The sequence below is a fragment of the Amborella trichopoda genome, chromosome 9 (genome assembly GCF_054954075.1).
Source record: "Amborella trichopoda isolate Santa Cruz 75 chromosome 9, AtrichopodaSantaCruz75HAP2 v2.0, whole genome shotgun sequence".
Lineage (NCBI taxonomy): Eukaryota > Viridiplantae > Streptophyta > Magnoliopsida > Amborellales > Amborellaceae > Amborella > Amborella trichopoda.
In genome coordinates, this window is record NC_142344.1 from 5,284,705 (window position 1) to 5,300,625 (window position 15,921).

The 15,921-nt window shown below is 38.7% G+C and overlaps 1 protein-coding gene across 8 annotated transcripts; it reads left to right on the top strand.

The window, feature by feature from the left end:
* The first annotated feature begins 2,564 nt into the window (after nucleotides 1-2,564).
* TMT1 (tonoplast monosaccharide transporter1) lies at nucleotides 2,565-15,563 on the top strand. 8 transcript variants are annotated; one of them, XM_020674317.2, is made up of 9 exons: nucleotides 2,565-2,944; nucleotides 3,238-3,306; nucleotides 4,106-4,388; nucleotides 4,951-5,079; nucleotides 5,323-5,889; nucleotides 10,261-10,701; nucleotides 10,977-11,491; nucleotides 12,417-12,604; nucleotides 14,720-15,563. In XM_020674317.2, exons 4-9 carry the CDS (start codon nucleotides 5,001-5,003, stop codon nucleotides 15,159-15,161), a joined length of 2,232 nt encoding a protein of 743 aa, XP_020529976.1. In that variant the 5' UTR covers nucleotides 2,565-2,944; nucleotides 3,238-3,306; nucleotides 4,106-4,388; nucleotides 4,951-5,000; the 3' UTR covers nucleotides 15,162-15,563. The 8 variants fall into 8 exon arrangements, with proteins under 8 accessions (XP_020529976.1, XP_011627518.1, XP_020529978.1 ...); XM_011629216.3 differs by having other exon boundaries at nucleotides 2,565-3,306; XM_020674319.2 differs by lacking the exon at nucleotides 4,106-4,388.
* Nucleotides 15,564-15,921: the final 358 nt, after the last annotated feature.

A 15,921-nucleotide genomic window follows, 5' to 3' on the forward strand; every position in this document is an offset into this window, starting at 1 on the left:
CTATAAAAAATAAATAAAAATAAGGCTTTTCACAATAAAATCATGTTATTCCAATCATATTATTCCAATGACTTATCATGTTGAAACCAAAATCTAATCATGTTAGCCAAACATAGCCATATTTGTCATATTTGGATGGTAATGCATTTGTATTTCTTCCAGATATAGCTGAACAGTAGCAATGTATTTCTCAAGTTGCATCTAAATACTACCCAAACAGTGACAATCCATTTACAAGTAATGCATTACGCAGTAATGTATTACACCCATAATATATTTCACAGACAATATATTTACAGGTATCTTGTATATTTATAATAGGCTTGACAGCGGGCTAGGCTTGGGCTGGGGATGGGCCTTGTAGCTCACACCACGTATTGGAGATTAGTGGGTGAAATGTGGGGCAAGAAAATGGTACGATTTGCAAAATTAGATCTCGAATTCTTCTTGTTTTTGGGCATGGATGAGCGTTATTTCAATACAATATTTGCCCCCTTTCGATGTAGTATTTATTGTGGATAAAAAAGGCAATCCATCCCCGAGATACATGAAAATCGAGAGGTATTTTAGCAATATTCCTGAGCTCTATGCACCCGAGCTTGGAACCCACGCCATAGACACCATAGTCTTGATAGTTTAGAGAAAGAAAGAGATAAAATCGAGTAGAGAGAGAATTAGCCCACTGGTTTGCTTGCTAGGATTGCAGAGAATGGTCTTTTGAGAGAAGCTAAAAAATTGGAGATAAAATCGAGTAGAGAGAGAATTAGTCCACTGGTTTGCTTGCTAGGATTGCAAAAAATGGTCTCTTGAGAGAGGCTAAAAAATTGGTGTAAAAGATGTATGGGTAGGAGGGCCCTTGTTATATAGAGACCCCACACCCTTGCACCCACTCCCTCGCTCATGCGCAAGCACAAATACGTCACATATTTTGTATGCTCTGCACATGTGACTTCTCTCTCATTTGTACTTAAGGTATATTGTATGTGAATGAGTGCTCTTAAATACACCTCAACAATAAATACACCTCAACAAACTCTCCTATCTTCAATGTGAGACTCAATCCCACATCTTTCTCTCTCTACAAAGCAATTTAGGAAAGAATAATATATCATAGTGTTGTTTTGAAATACATATAAGTATTTTTCAAACAAAAAATACTAACACCACGTGTGGCTGAAGCCTTTGTTGTTTTAGGTTTGGGCCACCCCCATTGCCAATCCTAAATTTTTCCTAAAATTATTTAAAAATTGAAAATTTTGTCTTTCATATTGAACTTTATAAATATGAGCAATGATTTCATGCAACGGTTGTATCATAATATAATGTAACCACATTAAAAAACCATGTTAGAGTTATTTATTTGATGCAATTTTTTAGATGTATACTCTTTCAATTCTAAAGAATAATCACAAAAAGAAAATTTAGTAAAAAATCCCTACAAAGTGTTTTTCTAGCGCAATCAATATAAGTTGTTTATTTTAGTGAGAAGGTTAGATATAGGCCTCAAAAGGAATTTGTTATTCCCAAAATTTTATTATAGTGTTATCACCATTAGATTAACAATGCTAAAAAAGACAAAAATGATTTTGAATTTTTCAAGGCTTAGATCTTCAAAAAAGTGATTTTGAAATTGTCAAGGCCTAGATCTTGAATTTGTTAGAGGGTACTAACTTTTACCATATCTAGAGTGCAAATTAAATTTTTTTTTTCCCCCCAATAAGATTGATTATGGGGATGAAGAGAATATGTGTATAAAATTTGGAGTCATACAAATGCCAAAAACATGATTTTTTAGAAATGTGGTTGCATTATACTATGATACAACCGTTGCACTATATCTTTGCTTTATGAATATGTTTTGGGAGTTTTGAAGCTTTACTATAGAAGGGCTTTCAGCATTTTAGTGAAGGGGGAGAATTTATTCTCGAAAGGATTCAAAAGTGGAATTATATTTATTATTAAAGGTATAGGGGAATAATTTGAAATGTTAGAAGTGAAGGAATCTGGCGTTACGGTGAAAATAACAAGAATTGTCTTAACCTTTTTCCAAGTGATTAATGGCATTTTGACATATGATCAACATGTATAGTTTTTGGACGTGTCTTAAATGTTAGTATTCAAATTTATCATCATGCTTGACCATCTTGGGTTGAACCATTCGAGCCAGGCAAATGAATTCCCGGTTCCGACAACCAACTTGGTCAGGAGGTATGATTTGTCCAGAAAGACAATCCCAGATTTAGACTGGCAAAGCAAATTTTAAATGATTGCCATTGCACTATAGTCAATTACAATGTAAAGTTCCTAGGCTATTAAACATGGGCTTTTTTTTATACAAAGGCAAATAATTGGCAATGTGGAAAAAAGGCAAAGGCCATCATCATATTAACAGTGAAGACGGGCACAATAGTCCAATTCAAATCAAGAGGGGTATCCATGGTATTAAAAAGTAGTTCGTCGAGGGGCACAATCGTCATTTTGAGATAAACAGACTCCTTTGTCATTTTGAAAAAAGAACGATCTACAAAAGATATTTCTTCGCAGTTTTGCGGGCAAATGGATCCAGCGTACGATGTACAGATCAGCAGAGGGGTCGCACCGATGTACAGATCAGCAGAGGGGCTACCCACCAGAAATGGCCGCTCTATCTTTCTCTCTCTCTCTCTCTATTTTTATATGTTCTCTCCCTCTCTCGAGCTATCACATGTTTCACCTCCGCTTATTTTGTACCCATTCCCAGACCAGGTAAGGAGGGAGCCATGAAACCCAACCCCGCTTTGTCAGGTAGCTGAAAAAAATGCCGGTAATATTAGAAGAGGAGAGGAAGAGGAGAGAGAGAGAGAAGTATAACGCTTAAAAATAACCAGGTGTATCAATATGCTGACGCTCTTCTGACATGACAGTTTTCAGTATAGGAGCATGGAATTCGCAGTTGAATTTCAGGGTATGTAGTTGATCGAGTTGTTTTAGGGTTCTGGGGGAAATAAAGAGGTTTTTGGGGTTTTCCCTAGTGGAGAGTGTAGCGAATTTTGGGGGGTCAATTGAGAGAGAATTTCAGGGGCTTTTGAGAGAAAAACGGAGCTGTTTTGGTTTTGAGCCAGATTCTGTAGAAATCAGGTGTTATTTTGAGCTAACCTGTAAATTTTTAGGGCATAGAAATGTCGGAGTTTTTTAATTGATTTTGATCAGATAGAAGGAGATAGAGAGATCTGTAAAGTAGTGGGAATTTGAATGCAGAACTTTTGAGAATTTCGAATGAAAAATTGTGGATGATCAAAGACATAACGGTTTTGAGTTGAAATCCAGGTACGGATCCTTATGTCTTGAACGATTAGGAAAGCTGAATATTCCTAGAGATTCTGCTTTTACCAGTAGAGGTTAGAGATAACTGAGAATTTTTCTAACTTCATAGCTCTTTAAGAACTTTGGATTTCTCCAATCTTTGAGAATTTTCAGTAACATATTTAGCTCCTTGAGAAAATTTGAAGGATCAAGAAGAGAACGTTATGCTATATGAATTTTAATGGTGTTACAGATTTCAAATCCTTCACTTGTTAAAGGAAGGGATTTTTTAAGGAAGGGATTTTTCTCATTCAACTATTTTTGCTGAAACTCCAAGGATTTAAATTTCCATTACTCTTTTTTTCATTAGATTTTTAGTACCACTTTTAGCTTGAGAAAACTGATATTCCAATGACATTTGAAAATCTTGAGTACAAGAATTGCATTTTGTTATCTGTTATTTTGTTCGGCTCGATTTCACTGATCCTCTACAGTTTCCAGTGGGAAAAACATTCGTTTAGTGCAGAGATATTCAGCATCACTATGAAAAAAACCATTGATTATCAGTAATCTTAAAAAATTTCAGCAAAACATGCAATTCAATTGATCAATCCGGCGATTTGCAGTAGAAAATGGGATTTAGGGAAACCTTGAAAGTCTTACGACCAAAAGGCCATGGCATAAGAGAGATATTTCTAACTGTCTCCTTATAAAAGCAGACTTTGTCGAGATCTTTGATGGTTTGCCTTTCTTAGCACAGTGACCAGTTAAGAGTTTCAGTCTTTTCTCTGAAGAGTGATTTTTCGATGCATGTATTCTGCAGCTGTTCCTCATGGAAAGGGGGAGTTGGAGGGTGACACGTGGGCTTTAAGGTGCAGGTGTTATAACGGGAGCGCGCCAAGGGTTAAAGACTTTGTTATTTAGTTCGAGTATTAATTTATTTGTTTAGGGCTTTGTCTGGACCTATCTAGCCAGCTTGCTGTACCAGTATCTGTCTGGTTCCAAGCCTTAGGTCTCACAGAAACTTAGTAACGAGAACTTTATAGCCTGATCTCGATCCAGAGCCATTGAAGTACAGAGGAGGAGTTTCTCTGTTACTCTCATAGGTGAAAGATTTATTTTTTTGGAGTTTATATAATTATTGTTTCTTGATGGCTTGTTGCATTGCTTGAGAACAGGTGTTGAAGATCAATGTGGTTTGAGATGATTCTGCAATAATTTCGCTTATGTCTGTGAGCTTTTGTTGTTTGATGGTCGAGAGCCTTGGATTTTTGGCCTAGATTATCTTCACTGATGTGTTTGAAATTTTCCTTGAAGAACTTTGGATATTACTATTGAAATTCTTGTTTTTATGGTTTGAATGGTTTTTGGGCTGGCTTTTCACACCCTTGTCTGAGTATATTTATTTATTTATTTTGTAACTAGAACAAGAAGGAAAAGGATTCTACCCTTTAAATGGGTAACGTTTGTCCGAGTATCTATGATTCAGCAGTTGAGCTTAACATTAAAAAAAAAAAAAAAGGAAGAAGAAAAAGATTCAGCAGTAGAGTAACAGTCTCAGACTTTATCCCTTGATTCAATGTCTGAATTTTTAATAGATCAAAGGTTCTGGGTCCTTTATTTATGGCGATTGTAATGCTCGCTTATATGAGGGATTCCTTTTTGCAGGCAAGGACAATATTTTTTGTGAATTCGAGGCTTAATTATAGTTCAAGAGAATGAGAGGAGCTGTGCTTGTGGCAATAGCCGCCTCTATTGGCAATCTTCTGCAAGGTTGGGATAATGCTACAATTGCAGGTAAATTGGCTTGAATCAAATCTCTTTTTCCAAAATAAAAACTACGATTCTGCTATTGGTGACATGATGTTACTTCATTAGTTGCGTTCGAAGTTGCTGTTCAATAAAAGAGTAAAGAGTCAATTGCTTGTCTTTCTTGTCAACAACTAGGCAATTTCCATTAAAACCTGATTTTCTGGATGGTTTGCGATGATACCAGTGAAAGGTTGATAGAGTACTCTAATTGTTTTCTATATTCTACAGCGGCTGTACTTTACATCAAAGAAGAATTTGATTTGGACAATGAACCGACTCTTGAAGGCCTAATTGTGGCCATGTCACTCATTGGAGCAACAATTATCACCACATGTTCTGGACCGATATCAGATTGGATTGGTCGGCGCCCAATGCTTATTTTTTCTTCGATTCTTTACTTTGTAAGTGCTTTGATAATGTTCTGGTCTCCAAATGTTTATGTCCTGCTCTTGGCAAGGCTCTTGGATGGTTTTGGGATTGGTTTGGCTGTCACCCTTGTTCCTGTTTACATATCCGAGACAGCGCCCGCAGAAATACGAGGGCTCTTGAATACACTTCCTCAATTCAGTGGGTCAGGGGGGATGTTCGTTACATATTGCATGGTCTTTGGGATGTCGTTGATGGCCAACCCCAGTTGGAGGGTGATGCTTGGGGTCCTATTTATTCCTTCTCTGTTTTATTTTGCCCTGACTTTATTTTACTTGCCTGAGTCTCCAAGGTGGCTTGTGAGTAAAGGGCGGATGCTTGAGGCTAAGCAGGTCTTGCAAAGGCTCCGAGGAAGGGAAGATGTATCAGGTATGGAATAGTTGATGAGCCTGATTCTTGTAACTGCCATGTTGGTTTCTTTAATTGTCATTGTGATATTTTATTTAATAATCATTTTCCAAAAGTTAATGGGAGGTCTACTTCTTGAATTTTGATGCCTGTCACAATGTTAATAATAAATTTCGTAGTTAATAATTTTCACGTTGTTTAGTAATAAATTAATTTGATAATCATTTAAAAAATAACTTGTAGTTTTGATCTATTCTTCTGTTATTTTCATTAGTTTTTCTCATGGGGATTTCTTTTTTGAGTTTATGGTGTTGTAACGTACCAACAGAAGTCGAAATTGATAATCATAAGCCCAACACGGGATTTACTGAACTGTGTTGAAAGAATCTGTATCTGACACTGTTCAAATGGATAGTTTTTAGGTGTTAAAAGAGGTGATTAGCAATATTTCAAGTTGTTTCAATACTCCAATGTGTTAAGCAACATATGTGGATTTAAACAATGAAATATCAGGTGGTCGCCCTTGATCCACTGCGCGTCTGTCTTGAAGTAAATCTTTGACTTTCTTTCATAATATTTTAGGTACTGAATTACTGAACCATAAAAAAGGGGTGGTTTAAGTTGCTATATCATTGTCATTGAGTTCTGAGGATCATGAACATATCCTTTTCTTTTAATTGATCTTTGTGTTTTCTTCTTTTCTATTTGGTTGAAGCAGATTTAAAGCAATCTGTGATAAAATCACAATATGCCCTTTGAGTGAAGACCTAAGTTTCTACATCTAGTCATCTATTGTTTTCTATATGTAACTTCAAAATACATATCACTATCCATTCAAGATGACATCTTCAGAAATCCCTTCTCTGATTTGTAGTGGTGTTGTTCCAATTCATAGACTCACTATGCTGTTTGAGCAGATGGAATTCACAAGGTCTTTCATCTATGTTTTCTTGATTTATGCCTAAAATCTCTGCTCTGAATGCCGTCTTCTAACATGTGGCCTAATCTTGGGACTTGAAACCTCATAAATCAGTAAAAATGTGTAAAAAGATATGAGGAACAATTCTTCTGCACTACTAATAATTTGCAATTGCAACCATTTGTAAAAGAGTTTTGAGTCCAAGGTTGACTTTAATGGAGAATCTCAAGGCACCGAAGGAGCTATTTGGTAGTCTCGGTCTTCTTTCTTTGTCCTCTATTATTTGAGGGTCATTGTTATTATGGTGTTTGTTGCTTTTTGTATGGGTTACAGAAGAGCAGTTAGATGCTGTGAGTCCTATTTCAGAATGAATGATCACGTTCATGAGGCCTGTTTGTAATCCGTAGCATCTTGCCCCTAGGTTCAGAGGTTGCTCCTTAACATACTTTCTAATTATCAATAGGCAACAGTGCTTACATTTGAATGTTGAAATTGAGAACATGTTCATCAAGTGAGCATTGAGTTTCTTGGCTATGACAATACAAGTAGGCACCAAGTTTCTGGATGGTTGTTTAGGACCAAAGTCATGATCCCATACAAGTAGATCTAGGCTTGTTGGTGTTTAGGGCATGAGGTTAGGGTTAGCTTTGGCAATTCAAAGGGTTATGGGTTGGGTTAGATCGATCTTTTTGGCATGGTTAGTATTTGGGCTTGCTAGGATGGCTAGGGCCTGGTTTCTGCTTGTGATTGTGGGTAGAAAGAGAGAGGGTATGTTGGCATGAATGGGGTTCCATGATAAATTGGGCTTGGTTTTGGTCATGATAAAAAGATGTCATTGTTGAAGCAAGAAGTGGATGGAACGGCTGGTTGAGAGGATTAGGGTTTTTGGTGATGATGTGGGTGTTTTAGAGGAAGAGATGGTTGACAGATAGGGTGGATGTAAGAGAGAAATTATTGAAGATGGGGCATGGATGGAAGATGAAAGAAGATGAAGATGGATGAACTAGGATGTCTAGAATTGGCATTATACACAACTAAGGTTACCTAGGATTTGTAGAATTTTATACTCAACTAAGGTTACCTAGATTTGTGGAATTGGCATTATACACAACTAGGGTTTTGTGGAATCAGCACCACAAAGGGCTTGTGGAATATGAAAGAAGATGGAAGCAATTTCATTAACCAAAGAATTTCCTGGCCATTGCCCATTCTTGACTCCCATTTGTATTTTCGCTTGGACTTTGAGTAAATCCAAAACTTGACCAACCCTCTAAACAATGCCAGAAAAACAGATTCTATGCAACATAGGGAAGACCTAGGCAAAGACCGAATCATCATAGGGAAACCCAAACAGCTAAATAGGAAATGAGTAGAACCTTTTGGGTAAGTCTTGTCCGTAATTAAACCTATAATTTATCACCAATTTATGCATTAGGCTTCTGGTCAAGATTCAAAGCCTGAATTAGGAAAAATTATAGAAATAGTGCTTGTAGCTCTTGAAAAGATCCTCAAAGTGAGATCTTGATCACCTGGGTAGTACATGTGGGGCCATTGATTTGGATCCCCATGCCACTTGAAAAAATACCATCCATCCATCTCTGGAATATCTGCGGTGCATTGCAGAGTCCGAATGTTATTACTTTCCATTGATAATGGCTGTATGGAGCACTGAAAGCAGTGAGGGGTCTGGATTCTTCTGTTAGCATGACTTGCCAGAATTCTGACTTGCAGTCAAACTTACTAAAATATTTAGCTCCTTTGGTTTGATGTATTAATACATCTATTCTGGGTATAAAATATCCATCAAACTCAATATTTTGGTTACGCCTTTGATAACGTCGATGGGCAACAGGCGCATGTGGTGGCTCCTGTGTCAACCAAAATCAAGGTGATATGGTTTATAACCTTGAAAGTTAAATTCTCCCAAAACAAACAAATATTTTTTCCTGTTTTGGTTGTGTGAGAAGATTATTTCTTCCCCATCTTGAAATTTCATATTTGAAAATAAAACAGTTTTTTGAAGTTCTTCATTTTCTTCATTTTCTGATTTACTGGTGTTTCCATTTTCAAAAGAGTGTGAGAGTCCAGGGAAAATTGGTATCGTGATGTTTTTGATCCTCTGAGGAGGTTGTGATAATCCTCTTTAATGATTTCCTTTGAGTTTGGTTTTGAGTGAGGGAACAATTGGTGGATAATGGGAATTAGCTGGATCTTTCCTATCGGTTTAGCTTGTGGTTTGTATAATCAATGTTTTCCAGTGAATATGTTTAATCAAACCAAGATCATCCATATTTTTGGGAATCATTGAGTGAAATGGGGAGAGGAGAGTAATGGTTTGTCATGTGTGGGTCAAGGATAGTTTGAATGGGGTGTTGTGGTGGGGGGTGGTGGTAGAGGCTTATTGGTTGGGAGCAGGTCCCGAGGGGCAAGTGACTAAGGGCATTAGTCATAATCATATATTAGTAATGTAGTAATTACCAAAGTGAAAATATTTTACTCTGATAATAGACTGGCTTTATTTATTATTTTTTTTCATTATATGTCGTCTTCTATTTTCCACATTTCTTAAAAAATTTAAATATAGATTTAAGGTAGGCATCTTTGATCAGATTCAAAAAAAAACAAAAAAAAAAAAAAGGTAGGCATCTATGAGTTCACATTGGAACTTGAAAATATTAAAAAAAAACAGACGATGTTCAAAGAGTCCTTAGTATATGAAGTATTTAGACCAACAGTTTAATAAATACATGACATCTATTTTCCTTCCCCACTCCTTTGTAATCTTATCTTTAATATTAGATCGGACGTCTTATGGCTGGATATTTATGGCCTAGATCATCTAGTAGCTGATTCATATGTTCTTCCTGTTTGAGGTTTATCTTTTCTACTTTATCATTCTTCTTGTTTTATGTATGGAGTTATTGCTTGAATTGGGCACATGGAATTTGGATCAAACTTTAGGGGTTTGAATGATTGACTTCCCTCACCCAAACCTGGATGTCTATCGCTGAGCCTAAGCCTTCCTGTTATCAATTAGTTGGTCAGATCACCATCCTACCAAACGCTTGCGTTTCCACCTCCACAGGTTAGGGGTTATACATGCTTGAGAAGGAAAGGGGGGGGGTTTGTTGGGGGCGAAGATGGTGGGAAGGAGATGCCTTCACTCATCAATTTTGTTGCAATTTAAGGGTTGTTAAGGGCAATTTTGTTCTTTTACTTTTTCCTTTTACCCTAATGTTGTTATGTTGTACATGCTGCTTATGAGTTGAATGAAATGAGAGCTGAAGCCTTTTGCATCCTGTGTGATGTTTCTTTCCTTTTTTTTTTTTTTCAACTTCTGTTGTTGTTGTTGCAGAGAGAGAGAGAGAGAGAGAGAGAGAGAGAGAGAGAGAGAGAGAGAGAGAGAGAGAGAGAGAGAGATTTATGTTTCTTTACATCTAGTCCAACCACTCAATAACACCCTTGACATGCAGGAGAAATGGCCCTATTAGTTGAGGGGCTGGGGGTGGGAGGTGAGACCTCGATTGAAGAGTACATAATCGGCCCTGGCACCGACCTCGATGATGACCGCGACCCTGCTGCTACCAAGGGTCAAATCAAGCTCTACGGCCCCGAGCAAGGCCTCTCATGGGTCGCCCAACCCATTGCTGCAGGCCAAAGCACCCTTGGTCTGACGTCACGGCGAGGGAGCATGGAAATCCAATCAAGTGTTCCTCTAATGGATCCTCTCGTTACCCTCTTTGGAAGCATTCATGAAAAGATGCCACCTCCTGAGTCAGGAGGAAGCATGCGAAGCATGCTCTTCCCCAACTTCGGAAGCATGTTTAGCGTAGCCGAGCAGGCACCTCCAAAGCAGGACCATTGGGATGAGGAAAGCCAAAGAGACAACGAAGACTATGATGCCTCTGATGCAGGTGCGAAGAGGATGATCTTTTATTCTAGTGACAATATGCTATAATCCTCATGAACATAAGGAGTCCATGATCATGAGTCAACGGGGTTGGATGATGTTGTGGGGAGAGTGGGACCCATCTAAATGTGATGTAACTTTGATCATGGTTCCCACTGTCTCTACACCATTGTGCAATCTCAACTGGGCAGCAACGAGTCCATACTTGAGGATTATTATATGCACTTACTCTATCCTCTTTTCCTCAACTCAATGATATGTTCTGCTTATTAAAAACAGATGCAGGTGGGGGTGACTCAGATGATAACTTGCAAAGCCCATTGCTCTCGAGGCAGACGACTAGCATGGAGGGCAAAGACATGGTCCATGGGAGTGTGTTAAGCATGAGGCGCCATAGCAGTCTAATGCAAGGCGGTCATGAGTCGATGGGCATAGGAGGGGGTTGGCAATTGGCTTGGAAGTGGTCAGAGAGAGAGAGAGAGGACGGCACAAAGGAAGGGGGCTTTAAGAGGATATATTTGCATGAAGAAGGGGTGCCTGGTTCAAGGAGGGGGTCAATTGTTTCATTGCCTGGTGGAGGGGATGTAGGTGAAGGGGCTGAGTATGTGCATGCGGCTGCTTTAGTTAGTCAGCCTGCACTGTACTCGAAGGAGCTCATGGCACAGGATCCTGTGGGGCCCGCTATGGTGCACCCATCTGAGACTGCGAGCAAGGGACCCAGGTGGGCTGATCTCTTGGAAGGGGGTGTGAAGCAGGCTTTGTTTGTTGGTATTGGGATCCAGATACTTCAGCAGGTATGGGTTTTGTCAAAAAATTTTTATTCTTTTTTGGGTTTGCTATTTTTTACGATATTTTGCTTTATAAGTGAGACATCGTGGAAACTCTACCGAGTGTAAGTTTTGTTAATGTTCTAATCAATGGGTCCCACTCATCTCGGCTCCGGTTGCTCCCCTCTGCTGGGGTTAGCAAAAACGGGGGTGCATATTGCAAAACATGGGTTCAGGTAGCCATTCCCTTTCTTCTATTATGGACATCATTGGAAGTTGGGAAAGTGTAGCATAATCCAATGGACTATGGTATAGGGGATTCCAGTTCCACATCAACTGCCCATTCCAAAGCTAGTATGATTAATACGAGCAGTGAATTCATATTGGATGGGCTGGTGAACAATTGAAATCCCTGCCTATGTGATTTTGACATTGGTGGATGCTGATACCTGTCTTACAGACTGGTATTGCTATTTCTACTGAAATTGACCTGAATGCAGCTTAATTTATCAGTCACAAAGACCCATTATCATCTCAATAGATATTCCTTGAATTTGTTGTTTGTCAAATGGGCTAGTTTCCTTGCACTCTTCCTGTTACTTGGCCTGGTTTTGATCGTCACCTATTCTATCCTCTTAACTAATTAGAAGAATCCTCACTTAGATTTTGACAAAAGATCAATTAAAAATAAACGAAGGATAGAACATCAAATCCACAACTGGGCCGATGTTTTGACATTGACCTACTTAGTATTCGTTTCTGGTACAAAAAGAATACTATTTAAGAACAAATTTGGCTCAAACTATCTGAAAATTGAAACCTGGCCAAAAGCAATCTGAAATTTTTGTTTGCACATGTACAAATTCAGCATGAATTGAATCATGTGAAATCATAATTTCCGTTTGTTCCAACCTGACTTAAGGTGCTTCATTTTTTCTTGCTGTTTGCCCAGTTTGCTGGTATAAATGGGGTGCTCTATTACACACCTCAGATCCTTGAGAAAGCAGGTGCCGAGGTCCTCTTCTCCAGTTTGGGCATTGGGTCTGACTCTGCCTCTCTACTCATCAGTGCTTGCACCACCTTTTTGATGCTTCCTTGTATTGGCGTTGCCATGAGGCTCATGGATATCTCTGGACGAAGGTATTTATTTCTTTCCTTGATTGTTTGCACATGATATTTGTATGAGCTCATCTGTTCATGTGTGTGATTCTCCAACTTGCATGTATTTAATGGTGAACCACGCAAAGTATGCTTTGCATTTTTACCGATCATGTATTGCAAAACATCTTCTAATGGGGTTAACTTTTGTTATGTTTGCTGATCTCATAAAAAGAAAAAAACAGAAAAAAAAGAGAGAAAGGAAACATTCCCATCCATTAAGCTGGTATTTTCACATGTACTTGGTAAGTTACAAAATCCACCCCTACCGCTACTTTGTTTGCACCATTGGAGAAAAGTTATCTAAGCTTGAAGATTGTTGTAATATTATAACCAAGTCCAGAAGCTTTATGTATGTTTATTTATGTATAATGCACTGATCAATCCTTGTTGGAGGTGGCTACCTTAGAATTTTTCCCACCAAATAGGTCTACATCAAGGGTCAACATTGAGTCCGTACATCTTTGTCTTAGTTATGGACGACACCTACCGGATGAGGTACTGTGGTGCTTGTTGTTCGCAGATGACATAGTTTTGATCGACGAGACCCGAAACAGTGTCAACACAAAGTTAGAACTTTGGACGGATGCTCTAGAATCCAAAGGTTTTAAAATTAGCCGAACTAAGACAGAGTATATGAAATCCTAGTTTAGTAATAATAGGAGTAGAGACGAGGAAGAAGTTAAGATTGACGGCCAGGAAGTTAAAAAAAAGAAACCGCAGTTTCGATACCTTGGGTCGATAATCTAGGCAAATGGAGAGATTGAGGAAGATGTCGCATAGAGTTGGATGGGCAACGTGGAGATGTGCAACTGGAATTTTATTGATCGCCGCATACAAATGAAGCTGAAGGGCAAGTTCTATAGGACAGTTGTGAGAACAACTTTGCTCTATGGGGTGGAATGTTGGGCGGACAAAAAACAATATACCCATAGAATGAGTGTAGCGGAGATCAGGATGTTGGGATGGATAGTGGCAAGACAAGAAGGGATAGAATTCAAAATGAATTCATTAGGAATAATTTAGGTGTGGCACCAATAGGCGATAAGATGAGAGAGAGTAGACTTAGGTGGCTGGCCATGTGTGGCGCTGACCAAATACAACAACTTTTAGAAGGTGTGAGTTCGTTCAAGTGGAAGGATTGAAACGGGCAAGGGGTAAGCCCAAAAGGACATGATTGAAAGTAGTCCGAAAAGATATGGGGACTTATGGCCTCACTAAGGGTATGACCTTTAATCGAGCAGAATGGCAGACCAGGATTTGTGTTGCCAACTCGAATTAATTAGGAAAATGCTATGGTGATTATGATATTTGAATGCCTAAAACACCAAAACCTTGTATGGTCAAGAACTAAACTACCATATTTAAATGTGAAGTAGATTCTACAATTTCTTTCTGGAAAATGTTTTGATAGAGCTGCAGCTCTATCAAAATAAGTAAAGCCTTATCTCAAAACTCACCAAACATGGCAGTTCTGGCAATGAAAAACCTTCAAATCGATCATCTCAGCTCTAACCATTATGGATGTGAAAGGAAAAAAAATTTAAGCCCTAAAAATAGTGTATGTTGTAACAATTATCTAGACCATCCATTTCACACTAAAAATAATGTATATTGTAACGATTATCTAGACCATCCATTTCTCTCTAAAAATAAGTGTTCATAGATCCGCAAGATCTGGACTATTTTTTTAGCTTCAAATTTCATAGTCAATGTTGGAAACTGATTTTAGAGCCATCATGGAAACTTTTGATGCCCACAGTACTTTCCAGACGAGGATTTGGGTGAGGCTTTACTTTGTTTTCATAAAGCCTAGGCCTTATAGAAACTGCATCATTTCTTTTTCAATATACATGATAAAGCTTTGATGATGATGATCTCCCCCACCCCTACACTACCTCTAAAACCTTCTGCAGCGATTACCCCTTATCTATATTCCGAACAATATGAACCATTCCAGCCCTGCCCCACCTTGCTGCACCCAAAAAATAAAAAAGCAATAAAAAGGAAATCTCTCTCTCTCTCTCTCTCTCTCTCTCTCATACAATGCCTGTGATATTACTTATTCAAACATCTGTTCTTTTCCCTTGGAAACAGGACATTGTTATTGACGACGATACCTGTGCTGGTGGTCTCACTCTTGGTGCTTGTAGTAAGTGACTCCTTCTTAGATGAAGGTGTAGCACAAGCCGCCATCTCATGTCTTGGTGTTGTGGTCTACTTTTGCTTCTTTGTTATGGGCTTTGGCCCCATCCCCAATATCCTATGCTCTGAAATCTTCCCAACCCGAGTTCGAGGACTTTGTATTGCCATTTGTGCCCTAACCTTTTGGATTGGAGACATTATCGTAACGTACACTCTCCCTTCGTTGCTCACTGCTATTGGCCTCTCAGGTGTTTTCGGGATTTACGCGGTGGTTTGCGTTATATCATGGATCTTTGTATTCTTGAAGGTGCCAGAGACCAAGGGGATGCCCCTTGAGGTTATCACTGAGTTCTTTGCAGTAGGGGCAGCAGCAAAGAAGGCTGCCGGAAATTGATTTTTTTCCGGATCACATATTTAAGAGGTCGCTTATTCTCTCTACATATATATGCTCCTCATCTCTCTCTCTCTCTATCTCTCTATCTCTCAGAACCCTATTCTTTTCTCTCAATCTGCATATGCACCCCATCTCTTATTTCTCTCAATCTCTCTCTTGATGAAGCATGTTCTTTTGGGATTTTCCTAATGGGTTCGTGGGCCCCATTTAAGGTTTTCCGGCTGTTTGGTGGTGTTGAAATATGGTGGTGCTGGTGGGTTTGGATTTGATGTTGGGTTGGGCATTGTAGTCTTTGGGTTGGTGGAAATGTGTTTTTTTTCTTTCTTGAAGGTGTTTGACGCAGGTAGATGTGGTATTTCCCCCATTAATTTGTTCTGTTTCAATTAAATTTGAATTTTCAAATGCTTTAGTTATGTAGCCATTAGATATGAGAGTTTGCTGAGGAACAACAGAGATGATAAAGTAACCTCACAGAATTGCTAAGGCTTTTCATCTTTTTTACTTTTGCTGGGTTGTCATGGCTCTCTCTCAACTTGGGATCTCACTAAGAATGGAACACTAGATGTTATGTTGTGGCGTCCTGCCTACTTGACCACAAGGCTTGAACACAAACGCGAGAGCAAGAGCAGAGCGAGAGCGAGAGAGAGATCCTATGGGTGTAGTTTATCAGGGATTTGAAACCTAGGCTTGTGGTAGGGATTTGATGATGATTAAACCTAGAGTTTTAATGTGATGAAGGTTAAACCTCTTTTAGCGTTGT